The sequence below is a fragment of the Eleutherodactylus coqui genome, chromosome 1 (genome assembly GCF_035609145.1).
Source record: "Eleutherodactylus coqui strain aEleCoq1 chromosome 1, aEleCoq1.hap1, whole genome shotgun sequence".
NCBI classification, from domain to species: domain Eukaryota; kingdom Metazoa; phylum Chordata; class Amphibia; order Anura; family Eleutherodactylidae; genus Eleutherodactylus; species Eleutherodactylus coqui.
Genome location: NC_089837.1, coordinates 82,830,062 through 82,847,349, shown reverse-complemented (window position 1 = coordinate 82,847,349; position 17,288 = coordinate 82,830,062). Strand labels below are relative to the sequence as shown.

Genomic DNA, 17,288 nt, shown 5'->3' with positions numbered 1-17,288 from the left:
GGATCTCTTCCAAATTTACATTATTTCACAATTATGGCCATATTTCTCAAAACATTCTACAATTCTTTAGAATATAGCTTGTATTACTCACTCAGAAACGTCATTGGTCAAAACCGTATCCTGGGGTTTTTCTTCTTTATAGCTATGTTCTGTGGAGCGTTTACCTCTGAAGTGACCCGAGAAAGAGCTAAATTGCCCTCTTGACCTACAGTCTAGGAGCAAATAGGACACTAGTCATAAAAAGCAATGCACATACCAATTACAAAAACTAAAAGCTATGTAATATAAGTCATAGATGATGCCAAATCCAGTTGGACTATAAAGACCACGTTCAAAACAAGAAAAAAGCAGAAGAGTGTCGACTCACCTGCATGAACACTGCAATGTGATCTCTGTGCAGAGAAGCAGGTTGCCTCAGGAGATGCATATGCCTTGAGAGAGTCCAGCACGTCAGGAATCACATGAAAAAGCTTTACTAAAGGGGTTTTCAAGGGAGAATACTATAGATGATCTATCCTCATCTGGATAGGTCATCAATAGTTGATCGGCTAGGGTCTGTCGCTCGGGCCCCCGACCAATCAGCTGATTGTGCACCCGCTGACAGTGCTACAAATACACAGGGGTTGGAGTGAAAGCAGTGGCCAGCATTTGTAACTGCAACTCTCACTGAAATCAATGGGAGCCGTGTCTGCAGTTGCAAGCACAGGACCCCAGCCGATCAACTATTGATGACCTATTCTGAGGATAGGTCATCAATAGGATTCTCCCTGGAAAACCTCTAAGTCTTATTCATGCCATTCTGTTTTAACAATGTACATTAGTTTGCATATATTATTGCTTACTCTGCTTTTACCTTGTTTCTTTATTACAATGCATATCACCTTTGATCTTTCTCCTGATTGGAGCCAGGCTTAGGGGGTGGGGTGGGGGGTGGAATGGTTTAGAATAGCATAGGGTGCACATTAAAGGGGTTGTCCCGCGCCGAAACGTTTTTTTTTTTTTTTCAGTAGCCCCCCCGTTCGGCGCGAGACAAACCCGATGCAGGGGTTTAAAAAAAAAACAAAACGAATAGTACTTACCCGAATCCCCGCGCTCCGGTGACTTCTTACTTACCTTGCGAAGATGGCCGCCGGGATCTTCCCCCATGGTGGACCGCAGGTCTTCTCCCATGGTGCACCGTGGGCTCTGTGCGTTCCATTGCCGATTCCAGCCTCCTGATTGGCTGGAATCGGCACACGTGACGGGGCGGAGCTACGAGGAGCAGCTCTCCGGCATGAGCGGCCCCATTCAGAAGGGAGAAGACCGGACTGCGCAAGCGCGTCTAATCGGGCGATTAGACGCTGAAATTAGACGGCACCATGGCGACGGGGACGCTAGCAAAGGAACAGGTAAGTGAATAACTTCTGTATGGCTCATAATTAATGCACGATGTACATTACAAAGTGCATTAATATGGCCATACAGAAGTGTATAACCCCACTTGCTTTCTCGGGACAACCCCTTTAAGTTAACACAACAGGCCATGAATAAGAGCCATCACATGAAATGGATGTTTTTTTAAGATCTATGTATGGATTTTACTCCTGTTATCTTGCATAATAAAGCTTTCCCGTGGAATTCCTGACATGTTGGACTCTATCCAAGTATAAAGACATGGGAATGCATGGAAGTGGCTGGAATACACAGAAGAAACCTCCAGAAAGTAACAATCGGGTGAGCGGGACAGACATGAAAAAAATGTGTTTTCGCTGTAGTGGCCCTTTAAGTAGCACTTTACATCCCTTGATATTTCCTGACCTCATTGGAGTTCACAATCTATATTCACCTATTAGTATTTTTTTTGCAGTGTGGGAGGAAACCTACACAAACACAAGGAGAACATACAAACGCCATTCAGATGTTGTCCTTGGACAGGTTTCAACCTAGGACCCAACTGCTGTAAGGTAACAATGTTTACCACTAGGCTTCTTCCTATGTGTGTGCTATAGAAGGACTACCTAGGACCGCAGTGCTGCAAGGCAACCGGGGTATTGGTTAAATTCTGATTCAAACTAAGGCCCAATGTCCATAGGCGGACTTTAATTATAAAATCCGCACAAGTCTCCCATGTGGGAGATCCGCACCTCTGGCCACCCATAGGGATACATTAGCATCCGAAAGACAATTTAAAGCATGCGCATGTGAATTATTTCTTTACGTGCGGATCACACGCGCGGGAAGACATTGCAGCACTGCGGATCCCGCGGGACGGCTTCCATTGCAGTTAATGGAAGCCATCTAATCTGCAGCACAGCCACAGCTGTCACTGTGGATATGCCGAGGATCTATGGAATAAAGGAGATGCGCATGCATCCAGCATATCCCCGGGGAGTCCAGACGCATCCGCCATGCTGAAGAAGATCTGGCTGGCACGGAGGAGATGCATGCTGGAGCTGGACAGGTAAGGAAATGTATTTTGCTGTCCAAGTCTGCGGGCACGACTGGATTCCGCTGTGGGATTCAGCAGTGGAATCCATGTGTGCAAGTGGACATTGAGCCTAACGCAGACAAAAACAAAATTTTTTGCAGAAAATGATCAAAAATTTGCTCAATGCTAGTTGTGCCAGACTTCCAGTGGCAGAACTTGATGAGCAATGTCAAAACAGGTTTGGTTGTTCTACGGAATCCTTTCATTCTGGAAATCAGAGGAGATTCAATATTTGACACATCACCAATATAATTTACTCATATCAAAAGATCATTGTTAGGGAGCAGTTGGGACACCACTGAAAAGCAAAAAAAAGCAAACCAGATATTAATCAAGAGCCGTAACACAATTTTTAAATAATTGCTGGCCCTTGAGTACAAAGTATTAGAAGAATTCATTCAAACATCTTTACTGCAGGAGCCCATACCTTCACAGCAATCCTTCCAGAGCCGCAGGTCCATGTGAGGGATCTGTTTACAGCTAATGTAACCATGTGGGAACTCGGCTACTTTAAACACATCTGGCTGCACTTTGGTGATGTTGTCTCCATTGTCACAGAGGACTCTTGCTAGAGAGGTCTGCTTGATCTGCGTCAGCTGAGCTGGTGTGAACACACCGGGATTCTCATACCAAAACCTAATATCACGATACAGAGACCCATCAGAGCTCTCACCTTACACATAACCAGTGCTAATATTAATTATACCGTATACTGTTTAAATAGGGATTCTCTCGCTGGGAAACCCAAAGACATGTTTGTAATTTTTGCCTGGTTCCCTATGAAAGTTGACATGGATAAAGACTGTCCATGGAACCATCACATCAAGATGGGATCACCAGACAGGTGTTGCAGTGTTGCAAAATGGTATTTCAGAATAAGTATGGTGAAGGCAGCATACAAGCAAATTTTTTTCACAAGTTGGTGAAAAATTTGAGATAACTGGAACTTTCCACAAGATTGCATACACGGGCCACACATGTAACACAACCATAAAGGGAAACAAAAGTTTTTCCAGAGGTCTGTGGCCACCAACATCCCCAGACCAGACACCAGCAAATTTCTTCTTGTGGGGTTTACTGAACAGCCATGTATACAGCAGTAAGCCACAAATAACTGATGCCCTGAAACAGCGGAAGATTGTGGCCATTACTGAGGTCCCATAAGCAGAGGTCTTCACCAATATTCAGATTCCGATACAAAAGTGGATGGATGCTAGAGAGGTTATTTCCAGCAGATGCTCTAGGAGGCCTTGTTTTACAACATACAAGAAAATACAGATCAGTTTTATAGGGAACAACAAAAAATTACAAAATTGATTTGTTTGGCTTTTCTAGTGAGAGAATTATCCTGATTTATAAGCACTAAATATAAAGAGGTACCATCAGCTCTCCTGATTTGCCTAAGTAAATACTTGTATTGCTCATGAACTAAGAATTCAGTAACTTCCTTTTCTTTTTAGAACTCTGCCTCCATTATTCCTCCTGGTAAAGCATCAATAAATTCACAACTTAGCATTACTGTTTACCTTGTCAAAGAGGTAGGTGTGCCTCAACAGTCAGCACTGATTGGACAGTAAGGGCACACTCCTAAGGCCTCCCTCACACAGCAGCGGCGCTTTGTCGCGATTTTACTTTCACTTTTCCCTGTGTCCAACAGCGGAGTTTAGCATACCTAAATTCCTATTTTGTATCTGTTTTCTCTCAGAAAGTAGATGTAACATCAACGGATCTTCCCTGTGCTATTAGGGGAATACAAAAATGCAGGCTATCTGTAAGCAGAGAGATAATGAGGGAACACTTAGCTAACTTAAATATATTCAAGTCTCAAGGTCCAGATGAATTACATCCTAGGATACTAAAGGAAGCAGTGGAGGTAATTGCTGAGCCACTCGCCATAATCTTTGAAAATTCCTGCAGAACAGGAGAAGTTCCAGAAGATTGGAAAAAAAAGCAAATGTCCCCATCTTCAAAAAAGGAAAGAAGGTGGATCCAGAAAACTACAGGCCTGTGAGCCTGACTTCTATACCAGGCAAGATCTTTGAACAAATTATTAAACAGCATGTATGCAAGTACTTGTATGAGAAGAGTAATTAACCAGAGCTAGCATGGGTTTGTAACAAACAAGTCATGCCAGACAAATCTAATTTCCTTCTATGACAGAATCACCGACTGGGTTGATCAGGGAAATGCAGTAGATATACGGTAGTATATCGTGACTTTAGTAAAGCATTTGGCAAAGTATCTCATACCATACTTATTGAAAAAATGACCAAATATGGGATTGACAAGGCAACTGTTAGGTAGATTTACAACTGGCTGAGTGATCGTACTGAAAGTGTGGTCATAAATGGCTGCACATCCAAGTGGAAGAATGTATCAAGTGGGGTACCACAAGACTCTGTGCTAGGCCCAGTGTTGTTCAACATTTTTATAAAGGATCTGGAGGAGAGGATTGATGGGAAACTGATCAAATTTGCAGATGACACAAAGCTAGGAGGGATAGCTAACACTAGGGAAGAGAGAGAGAGTATTCAAAAATATCTAGAAAAGCTTGCACGGTGGGCAGCAACTAACAGAATGGTATTTAACTAAGAGAAATGCAAAGTCCTACATCTGGGCAAGAAAAATGAAAAAAAAAGCACATACAGAATGGGAGGAATTGGGCTAAGACTGAACATGAGTCAACAATGTGATGCAGCAGCCAAAAACACAATTCTGGGATGTATTAAGAGAAGCATAGAGTCTAGATCACATGAGGTAATTATCCCCCTCTACTCTTCCTTAGTCAGACCTCATTTGGAATACTGTGTCTAATTCTGGGCACCCACTTAAAAAAAGACATAGACAAATTGGAGCAAGTTCAGAGAAGAGTTACCAAGATGGTGAGCGATCTGCAAATCATGTCCTACAAAGAACGGTTAAAGGATCTGGGAATGTTTAGCTTGCAAAAAAGAAGGCTGAGATGAGACTTAATAGCGGTCTACAAATATCTGAAGGGTTGTCACACTGCAGAGAGATCAGCCCTACTCTCATTTGCACAAGGAAAGAATAGAAGCAATGGGCTAAAACTGAAAGGGAGGAGACACAAATCAGATATTAGAAAAAAAAACTTTCTGACAGTGAGGGTGATCAATGAGTGGAACAGGTTACTACAGGTGGTGGGGAGTTCTCCTTCAATGGAAGTGTTCAAACAAAGGCTGGACAAATATCTGTATGGGATGATTTAGTGAATCCTGCACTGGACCCAATGACCCTGGAAGACCCTTCCAACTCTACCGTTCTAGGATTCAATGAATGAGGTGTGATAAACGCTTTCCAGCGCCACAATATGAATTTTTGTTGTCTGTTCTTTATGTTTTGGCAGATGTTACAGAAATCGCGTGACAGATGCAGCCAATGAGAGGATGAAGTATTACGTTACTAAACTAAGCTCCTGCCATCATGACACTCAATGCTTATGCCAGGAGAATGACTGGTAATGCTGTAGCCTCCCATTGTCTGCAGCAGTCCCGCGATTTTCTGCTACATCGTCTGTCACAACAATCACCAGGATGACACTTGGGCTGCAGCTCTGGATCCTGGTGGCTGTGGGGGAGTAAGTATAGTTCAGTTTATTATTTTCACACTGGAGGCCCTTTTGAAGCGGGATTGTTCAGTAACCGGACAACCACTTTAATTAAAATCTCTTTGGGAGGACACTGGTGAGACGTCAAGTTTTTGAGCATAAGAGCCCAGCCATTTTTCTTTACTTGCCATGAACGTTTATTATGTTGGCTTCATATCAATAGCAAGCAAAGTTTTAACCACACAAACCTCGAACAGTTACACGAAGTAGACCGGTGTGAAGCCAGATAATTCTACTAGTATTTACAGTCAAGTCAGGAGATCCAAAGGATCCTTTTTAAATACTTTTAAAGCCAGTAAAATAAAAAAAAACAAAAAACTTTTGAACTGGGGAGCAGAAATCCCTTACAAGAATAATACTAGTAACACATTCTTACCTGTCGCCATTCCTTAAATTTCTGAACTGAGTAGTTAGTAGGCACATCAGCGTAGGCCCCAACCTGCTACCGGGAATGATATCTTCTGCCATAAGTGCAGGGAAGAGATCTATATTGAGAGGGGAGCCATATAACCTGAAAAAACAAACATCATTTGAGAAGATAATGCAGAGTCAGCGAGCAGTAGTGACTCAACGAACATCCAATGCATTATACTGGAGAGCAATGGTAACGTTGCAGTAAAGAAGCGGGTGCTGGACACTGAATCTGCCTTCAAAAACCTCCAACCTGCTAATAGCCGTTCTCACTGATGCTGGCCACGGGATTATGGACACTCCTGAACAGTGCCAGCTTTATGGCGCCCTCACATTATTCAATTGATTTAACCTTATAGGCTACGGACACCTTTGGAGGGCAAATTTTTTTAGGTAAATGTATATATTTTGGGCTAAGAATCATTTTTGCAGTTGGATTTAATTAAAATTTTGCCAGTTTGTTTTCTGCAGCTTCTACATATCACTGTATATAGAGACTGCAGTCTGAGGGCCCTTTCATATGGACTGATTATCATTCAATGTATTGTGAGAATCTAAGCAATAATTGTTCAGTGTAAATCCTGCCAGCGACTGAACAAATATTTCATTTGTAGAGAGGTAGGCAAGCTGGAAGCAATTTCCGGCCCGCTCTGCCTCTTTTTACTGGGCGATCGTCGCTCCTCTGTAAAAGCACAAGAGCGAAAGTCTCTTGGACAACTTTCGGTTGTTTGAGCACCCCGACAATCATCAAGTGTAAAAGTCTCAGTGGGCGATCTGTCAGGTTGGACTGACTGCTTAGGGGCACATTTAATAAAAGTTTCACTTCAATTTCTGGTGTAAAAAAAGGCTAACATTTTTGTGAAAATCGTATATTTACATAGCAATTTGCAACTTCTGTCTTTTTTTTTTGCAACAGCCCATTAGCCGATTTTTAAAAAAAGAAAGCAGGACTTGCCAAGAGGAGGCATGGTTGCCAAAAACAGAGATATTTATGCATAATTTATGCCAGTAACTAACGTAAATTATACTAGACATGTACGCCGGGCCGAACCTGGCAGACATTTCTTTCTAGGCGCACGGAGCTGCTGGGGATATGACAAATGCATAATAAGGCCTGCACCTCTTCCCTGTATTCAGCACACCGTATGCCACGGAAATTGTTCCAAGCCCAGCACAGGATCAAAATTGTGTTGAAGGAGGTACCTCACACTTTGGCAAGCGGGATATCGGGCAGTTTCATGGTCGCCCATGTGAAATTATACCCCATCTACACTTAAAGATAAATCGCTCACACGATAGTTTGAGTGACAGTTTTAAGCGATCATCTTCGCATACTTTATGGTAGCTACTATAGAATATGCAGCTGGAGCTGGACACAGATGCAGCCACTAATAGAACAATACAGCTGTTTTGCATAAGTAAACAGCTATATTCTTCTCCACTCTGACTTCCAGTGTCCCCGCTGTGAATTCACAGTGAGAAACTAGCAGAGATAATCTTATCAGCGCAGTCGGCTGTGATAACAGCCTGCTCCGCTGATAACAGCTGATCGCTCAATTCTAGCAAACTAGAATTCAGCGATCAACTTGTGCACGAAAACTGCACGATATTCCTGCATTTAAACAGAACGAGAATTGCTCAGAAGAGAGCTTTAAGCGATTCTTGTTGTGTCTAAATGGGCCTTAAGCCTTATTTTTTATTCCTTATCTCTCCTCTCCTGAGTGGTCTTATCAGCTACAGATGGGACAAGTTTTACTTTGTCATGCACAGTGCAGAAAGTTATCTTATCTTAGCCCATTAAAGTATCCTTTTTTTATCTTAACACAACAAAACCAATTTCAAAGTAATTTAGTGTGTAAATAAACCACCCTGATAACACCATGTGAAAGAAAAACCCATTGGTAATTTATGACCAGAATGTTTATCTTTGTTGTGGTCAAAAATTAGCAAATATGAAGGTGCAGGAAAGGAGAAATAGTGACTGAAAGCCGGAGGCCTTTTTACAGTGGAAGCCACCCATTCCTAAAATTCTGGTGGATGGAAGGGGCTAAATTCAGTAATGCCATCTGCTGTGCTGATTCTCCCTTTGATCTTGTTTAGCGGAGATTAACAGTTAACAGTTTAGCTCAGTTATTATAAAGCAACTGTCTGGGAGAGCTCATTTTCACTACATCAGATAGTCTTTTGTGAATGGTGAAAAGATACATTAGTCTAAGCCCAATAGTGATAGCAGTAAAAAGGCATATGGGCAGTCACTAATGGTGTAAAGGGGATTGTCAAGGGTTAGAAAAACATGGCTGCTTTCTTCCAAGCACACCACCACCCTTATTGGTGAGGTGTGTCTGGTATTGCATCTCAGCTCCTATTCATTCAATGGTCATGATTGGCAATACCAGACAACCTTATGGAAAAGGGTGGAGCTGTTTAGAAGAAATCAGCCATGCTTTTCTAACCTCGGACAACCCCTTTAAAACATGATCATAAAAACAAACAAATTAGCAGAAGAGATTAACCTTCTCAGCTTTTCGATGACATCTGGATTCTTAATTTCATTCCTCAAGTCTTCAAAAGTGTTCACAGATGAGAGATTACAGAAAACCCGAAAGTCATGGTATGGTGGTATTCCATGGTCACGTCCTCTCTGAATATTTATTGCCGCCAAATCCAGTGCCACGGTATGTGCCATTGAGAAGAGCTTTTCTGTCAGCTCTGTGTTTAACAGCTGAGAAGTAACTCGCATTTTGCCTGCAACTCCAAAAAGTCCTCGAAGAAGAGGATCAATGCCACCTTCATTTACAATCCTGTATGGAGAGAAGAAGGCCTTGTGTAGAGGCAAATGACCTTGGGCAATTGGTTGAAAGGTTTCATCCAGTCGGAAAAGGAAAGGATTGATTAGTGTGTGACCAAATCTAAATGCGGCTGTGGCAAACTCATTAAGAATTCCAGAATTTATATTGGGGTTATAACCTTTGTATTCCCCAAGCATTTTTGCACCAACTTCTCCAAAAATCTTTGGCAGCCAATGGGCATATGTTATGTGCTGCATTTCAGCTCCAACTAGCTTACGAGCCTCATGGTAAATTGTGTCACCATCCCAATGGGGGTTTAGTCTTAGCAATTCTGCCGCAATTCTGTTATGTTCTCTGAACCATACTGTATGCATGCTTGTTAGACCTAGCTGCTCATTAGCTCGAAAATCACCAGCTAAGAAACATGGAATAGGACTTTCGTTTTCATCCCTCATACACTCAGTAGGTGGCCCGGTTGCAAAAGGCAGAAGTGGTTTTCCAGATCTTTGAACAATACCTTGTTTTAAAAGGCCTCTGTGACTTGCAGAATCTCTGATCTCCTGGGCTTCATGATCAGAGCTTCCATAGACATTAGAAGCATCAATGTATGAGGTCAACTGGTTCATCTGTTCGCGAGGATAGACAGAGTTCATTAGCAAAGAGGTCATTCCACTTCCGCAAACGGGACTAGAACGTACAAAGAACATACAGCGAGCATTATTTCTGACTCGTGGATCATTCGGTGGAATCATGACAGGAAAGCATGGGGCATCGTTTGTACAGACTGAACTGCAATCCTGGCCATCAGAAAATCTAGCCTGGCTTAATGCAACTACTGTAGAGTCTAGGTCATGATCAAGGAACTGTCCCCACTGCATTAACATGTGAGTAAATTGTTCATCTGGAGTTATTGTATGAGTTCCGATCAAAGTTGTAGAAACCAAGCGGGGAAGAGGAAGAGGATATCCATTATAGAATCTATCCACACCTATGCCCCTTGGTAAATTAAATCCATTCTCGTATACAGATTTTAACAGTCTTTCAAAGGCGGTCAAAGATGCTCCCCACATTGGATGCTGGAGGTTATTGCAGGTGCCATCATGGGTTCTGTACTTCTGATGGAAGCACATATTAGTGCAATTATTGATCCGTCTGTGAGCTCTACACCCGGAAAGATTGGCAATTAGGTTAAGGTACTGAGGTGATACAAGATCATTATAGTGATAACCTAAAAATCAATAAAAAAAACAGTGTTTAAAATAAGTGAAAAATCTAAAAAAAAACATTAAAAAATGTAATAAATCAAGTCCAGAAATGATCCACCAACCATTCTATTATCCTCAAGGGTCTACTAAACAACAAGCGACACAAAGTATAGTCGTACATTAGGAGTTTCTAAAATTCAGAAACCGCGCTTCTCCTGTCTATAGGTTATGACTGGTATTACAATTCACTTGGGCAAGACTGGTGCTGTGCATGTGGGAAAGGGGGAAAGCCAGAAAAAATGTGAAAACATCCCAGACAAACCCATTATGAGCTTTATTTATACAATAGTACTACAAATATCCCTAAAGCTCACTGCGCCTTCAGATAGTTGTTCCTCCCGAGACCCCTTGGCCAAGCATGCCAGTGTACTCAATGAGGGGAAGAGAGTAATACATCTGTAGCAGCAGCATATTTCCAGTGAAAACTCAAGGATCAAGCAAGTTGAAATCCAATAGGTTTTACCCAACTCTTCCCTGACATCTACAGTCAGAGTGGAGTCAGATATCCGCATACACATTAAATAGTCGGCAGGTTCAGTGACATTCATCTAGCATGTATGGCCGCCTTAACACTTCTAGTCAGATGTGTAGGACAAATATTGAAGATGTGATTTAATCTATTGTTGTTTTATAATAGTATCTGATAAAATAAAAATAAAAAACAACTAATAAACCCTTGAAGACAGTACACCTAAGGCCTCATTCAGACGGGCGTGTTTATGTGCGTACATACGTGCGCACAAAACCACGCATCTATTAGAACCATTGGTTCCCTATGGTGTGTTCACATGTCTGTATTTTACAGGTGTGCAAATGCATGTACCTGCAAAACATAGGAGATGCATGCACCATAGGTCCGTGCTACGCATCAACATTCCCCGCAGGGAGTGTTCAGTGTTCAGTAGTGATGGCACTCCCCGCGGGGAGTAAAGAATCCTATGCCACAGCTGTCACAGGATTGCAATGTTCTCATATTACTTTCAAAGCAATGGGATGCAGGCAACCCCTGCAGTGATTTTCGAGGAAGGGCTTTAAATAAGCCCTTCCCTGAAAAATCATTCCTGGCTTGTGTAAAAAAATATATACTCCACTCTCCGCTGCTGTCGAGGCACAGGTGCGTCTTCTTTGCTTGGTCCCTGGCAGTGTAGTGAAGTTCTTTTAGCAGGTGCGGATTTAAAATCCCCGCTTCCTGAATGGGCTGTATCTGATTGCCTAAGCGCTCAACCAATCACAGGCAGCGCTCAGCCATTCATTGAATGACAACTGAGTCCTGTCTGTGATTGGTAACAGCAGTCAGCCAATCAAATGCAGCGCTCAGCCATTCATTGAAATCCCCGGCTGCTGAAAGAACTTTACTACACTGCTGAGAGATCAAGCGGCTAGATGTGCCTGAGCCCAGACAGCGGAGAAGAGGTGAGTATATTTTTTTACACATGCCAGGGATGATTTTCAGCGAAAGGCTTATATTTAAAGCCCTTCCCCGAAAATCAATGCAGTGGTTGCACGGACCTGCATTCACCCATGTTTTGGCACGTACAGGGACGCGCGGATTTGTGCGCACATGCGTGCACGCAACTGCACGCTTGTCTAAATGAGGCCTAACTTAAAAAAGCTGATCACTTAAGCTCTTTAAAAATAAGAACTAATTCCTTAAGGATAATTCTAAAGGAAGACTAGACCTTAGTTGCCACTTTAAAAAGCATCTTTCACCAGGTTCATGAAATTTGGAGTCAGAGCTGAGCTCTGGGTCACAGAGGTGGGCCGAGACTGCTTCTCTCTGCAGATTGACAACTCTTCCCCTTTGTGTATAGGTAGAGAACTGTTACTCCGCAGGCTGTTGATTGGTAGAGGCAGGCGTGACCCACCAGCATGAACCTGGTTTCATCCCTTTACGATGATGAAAGAATACTTACTTGTTCCATTTAAGTCAACCATCAAACCATTCTGAACATGGCCCTGTATAAGTTGGAGGGTTCGCTCAAATATTTCCCCTGCTCTAGCTTGTTCCACTGTGTATGGATCTCTGGGATATCTGAAGAGGGCCAGAAGGTCATTTGGAGAACGGGGACGACTGAAAGAAATGGAAAGAGTAGTCACAGAGGGAAAAGGATAAAACACAAATTTATATTGCCAATGGTAACTGACCACCGATTCGGCCGAGGCATCACCATTTGCTGACTGGTAATGTCAAGGTCGAAAAAGATAAATTCTGGTTTAAGATATATATTTAAACTGAGCAGTAATGGTGCTGTAGAAAGGAGCATGTATTTACATGGGGTTTTGTCACAATTTTCCCAAAATTGTGGTCTTCGTTTTCACTAAAGGTACAAAGGGGACTGTGACCGTAGTTACAGGAAAACCGTGACAAAGAAAAAATATATATATATATATGTTTATACAAGTGGTTTTTGATACAATGTTTGCAGTACAGTAAAGGCAATCTGTCGCCAACTTTTTGCTGCCCTCTGGAGGACAGCATAATTGCGATAGGCACACAGATTACACTGAAATATATCTTGTATGTATACTTACAGTAGTTTGGAAGAAACCTGCATTTTATTAGTAGTAGCCACCAAAAGAAAAGTAGTCTTCTATATTCATGAGCTCCGATTAGCTCCACCCAACCTGCACTTTGGCCACAATTACCCCGGTCTCCCCGTTATGCTGCATAGAAAAACAGCGCTTAGAGGAGGGGTGGACAGGGCTCATCCCATGGGTGGGCGGTAGGGGCTAACTGGAGTTCTTGAATATCAAGGACTAGCATGTGTTTGGCAAGAACTTGCAATTTACTGGTAGCAGTCAAACAACTGCACATATACCTATATAATAAAAAATAGCTGCATTTCCTATATCTTTGCGTTCTTTGGAATGCATCGCCCATTGTTCTCATGGGGACACAAAGCCATGGTACGGCCTGCGATGTGCACGAGTGTGATGCAAGGTCTCCCATTGAAAACAATGGGAAACACTTGCCAATCCTCTGACGCGATTGAAAGCACCATCGCAGCTGTATTGGAGTGACGGGAGGTGTTTCGGCATCGCACTTTCACAAGCGTGACATCGGGTCGAGTTGCACTCTCCGATATCACGCTCGGCCTTGTGTAGGAAGCCTTACGCTGGATTTCCATATGGCACTTGTACCACATTTCCACAGTGAAATGAAGCAGTTTTGCCATGCGATTTTCAGCTGGACGACTTCCACTGGTGAAGCACATTGGAACTATGTGTTTCACTTGTAGCAGTCAATCGTCTGAAAACTGCATTGTGCAACTGATATGCAATTAAAAAAAAAAAAAAAAAAAAGAGACCACATACTTGTAAAAACACAAAATAACTTTTCTACAGACAACAAATGGAGACCTAGGCTCACACCTCTTCCACAGGCTTAATTAGTAGGGCAAGCGATATCAGAGGGCCATACATGAGTAATTATACAACAGACTTGTTATTTGGCACCACTTATATCATAGGTGATTTTACACAGGTACTGCATTCTTGAAGTTTACATTATGTTGCACGAATTTGCTTCTCCAGGAACGATAATCTCACCGCTAAGTGCATGTCAAAAAATATATTATAGGAACCAGTGGCGTAACTATAGGGGATGCAGTTGCACCCGGGCCCAGAAGCCTTAGGGGGGCATAAGGCATCTCTTCTCTATATAGGGAGCCCAATACTATGAATAAAGCATTACAGTTGGGGGCCCTGTTACAGTTTTGCATTGGGGCCCAGGAGCTTCAAATTATGCCTCTGCGTTAAGAGGTTAAGACAAGTTGGGGGGCCCCAAGATAAACTTTTGCAATCAGGCCCATGAGCCTTTAGCTACGCCCCTGATAGGAACAATGATACGGTCTGGTTGACAAGCCTATTTTTACTGCCACAAGACACGTCAGCCGTAGTAGCTGTAAAACACTGACATGTTAGCGACAAAGTGTAGGCTATAATAAAGGCCGGACAGATATATTACTTGCTGATGGACTTGACTTGCGTACTTTTTCCAATACTAGGCATAATTAAATCCTTAGTCACTTAGTAAAGCTGGCAGTGCAGTCAGAAGACGGGCACAAGCATCAGCAAGAGAAAGGCCTTATTAGGGAAAGTCTTTATAGACCACCGCAACGCCATTCTAGAAATGTAAACAGTATATTCCTGCCAACACGACCCACGTCTGTATACTACAAGTCGCTGCAGAGGAAATGGAATTCAATGCCAAAGGTTTTACTTCATTAAGGGAAACTAGATCAACATTCATAATTACAAACCCGATACCTGTCAAATAAATGGGACCTTGTGGAATTAATTGCCCTGTCAACTGTGGCGATCGCTTCGTTAATAGACACGGTAACAAAAGGGTCCCCAGTACGACTGACTTCAGGAACTAAAATATAAAAAAAAATTACTATTAGTAAGTGAGGCATACATCATATTTGTATAAAGGCAGAAATATTTTCTATATAACCTTGTCATTTATAGGCTTGGACTGGAACCAAAGTGCCCTTGAAATAGTAAGTATATGAATGGTATACTGTAGGACGCCACAGTAAATTTGCAACTAAACTTCTGTACTGATCAGGACAAGTGAAATCAGCAGACTGTCACTATACTCGTACTGCCTGCTTCCCTTTAGAGGGTATGGCCATCTATAAAACAAGCAGGCATACAACATACACTATTCTAGCAAAATAATTGGACACCTGAGCAAGAATTAAAAGTAGTATTTATTTACACATCTTAACCCTGTGCAATCCAATTTTGGATTCAGGGTTTCCTAGGGGGCTTTCCCTTTCTGCCATTATACAATGGTGCCATCTGCTGGCTAGAGCCAGTACTATGGTATGGGACATGCTGGAGAGGCCCCCGACACCAGAGCGGCCAGTAATATACAGTAAGAATACCCTGCCGGACGTCTTCCAACATTGGAGCTGTACAGCCTTCAATCAGAATGTCTTTAGATGTCAGACAGTGGATTGGAAAGGGTTAATACTTAGCGGGGCTACTTTGGCTCCAATTACACCAGAAACTCTCCATACACTTCAGCTGATATTTCCCTCCATTCATCCTGCAAATGTTTGGCAAGTTCTCTCAGAGAAGTTGCACTGGCCCATCTACGATGGAGCAAAGAGCGCTGTTTGGTAGGATAGTGTATTTCTAGTTTGCACTGGCTTAGAGGATACGGACGTCAGACCTTTCCATCAAAGCTGAAGAGTAACTGCTGACTGTAATACAAGACTCAGAACTTTTAAGCTTTTAATTAAAGTGCAGAAACACTGAAGAAAAAAGATCAGTAAAACAAATTATCTAAGGAGACCCGATTCTTTTCAGGAGCAGATGTCACAATGTAAGCTTAAGTACTAAAAACACAAAAGGGCGCCATTACACAAGCGCCGCTAATGCTCACATAACAACAACCTAAAATACAAGCTAAAGGAAGAGGCCCTGCGGCAGTAGACAGTACTTCACTCAGCTTATAGGACAAGACAGAGTTAATTTTTACGGTGATTAACTTAGATCAGTTGTGCCTTACCTGTCACAGATAGAACCATGCTTGTGGAAGAATAGCCAATAGTATTTCTCGCCACGCATTCATATCGACCTTGGTCTGCTGGACCGACATCACGGATAGCTAAATAGCCGTTTGGGCTGATGTGGAATTTCCCACTTTCAGTGACTTGTATGCCATCCTACAATACAGCAAATTACACTATTTATTCAAAGTTACCAAGTTTTTAACCTGAAAAAAAAAAAAAAAAAAAATTAAAAAAGTTTTGTTTTTTATCAAGCGCCAAACTTATTCCCCATCTATAGGAAAGGGGATCATGTTATGATTGATATTAGACTGCTAGGATACGGAGAAAAGATGTTGCCCATATGAATGGAGTAAGTGATGCACGCTGCTGCTCCAATCAATTGTGGACCATAGAGATCCTCAATCTTGGGATTGTGGGGGTACAAGGGGTCAGACACCCCCCACGACCATTACGTTATCCCCCATCCTGTACATGGAGAATAACTTTAGATCCCGGTACAAGCCCTTTAAAGGGGTTAGCCACTTGTAAAGCATCAATAGCCTATGCACCATCAATAATAGATCAACAGGGGTGTGCCGTACAGGAAACCCTACCGATTAGCTGTTCACCAGGCCAGTGTTTGCACACGGATTTGATTTCTGCACGAAGCAAACAACTCTGTTCCCACCAAAGTGGGCAGACTTGATATTACTGGTAGGATTCCCACAGAAGTGAATGAGAACTTCCTGTGCTATACCAAGCCTGACCACTGCGATGGAAACAAAGCTATCCGTTTCCTGCAAAAATCAGATAAGAGCATAAGCGTACTGGCCTGGCAAACAACTAGTCACAGAGCATCCCAAAGGCTGACGTCTGCTGGTCTACTATTAATGGCCTGTCCAAAAACAACTAAAGATCTGAACTTTCACATATTCTGCATTTCCAATATCCTTAGAGGGGTTTTCTCATGATTATAAAAACTTACATTACAAATGAATGAATCATATTTATTTCTCCTTGGACCCTGAAGCGGAGTTGAGCAGCTCACATTGCCCCGATGCCAGCTTCTAGGTAGATGGCCAGACGGAAGCATGTGATTACGGCAATCAGAGACCATAGTGCCACCATTGATGCCTGTAATTGGCCCAAGGGGACACGTGCTTCCTACCCGGCCAGTATGAGCTGCTTAGCTCCACTTTGAGGTCTAAGGGGAGGCGAGTAGGA

At 42.5% G+C, this 17,288-nt stretch overlaps 1 protein-coding gene across 1 annotated transcript in view; it reads right to left on the bottom strand.

Annotated features, from left to right (window-relative positions):
• The window catches only part of PXDN (peroxidasin), a 143,620-nt gene that overhangs the window by 9,374 nt on the left and 116,958 nt on the right, over positions 1–17,288 (bottom strand). The window contains exons 14-20 of the mRNA XM_066597760.1: positions 16,082–16,238; positions 14,827–14,935; positions 12,471–12,628; positions 9,017–10,520; positions 6,469–6,603; positions 2,895–3,103; positions 92–212 (exon numbers count right to left, since the gene is read on the bottom strand). Of these exons, the coding sequence (XP_066453857.1) occupies positions 92–212; positions 2,895–3,103; positions 6,469–6,603; positions 9,017–10,520; positions 12,471–12,628; positions 14,827–14,935; positions 16,082–16,238 (2,393 nt within the window). The remainder of the gene's footprint in view (positions 1–91; positions 213–2,894; positions 3,104–6,468; positions 6,604–9,016; positions 10,521–12,470; positions 12,629–14,826; positions 14,936–16,081; positions 16,239–17,288) is intronic.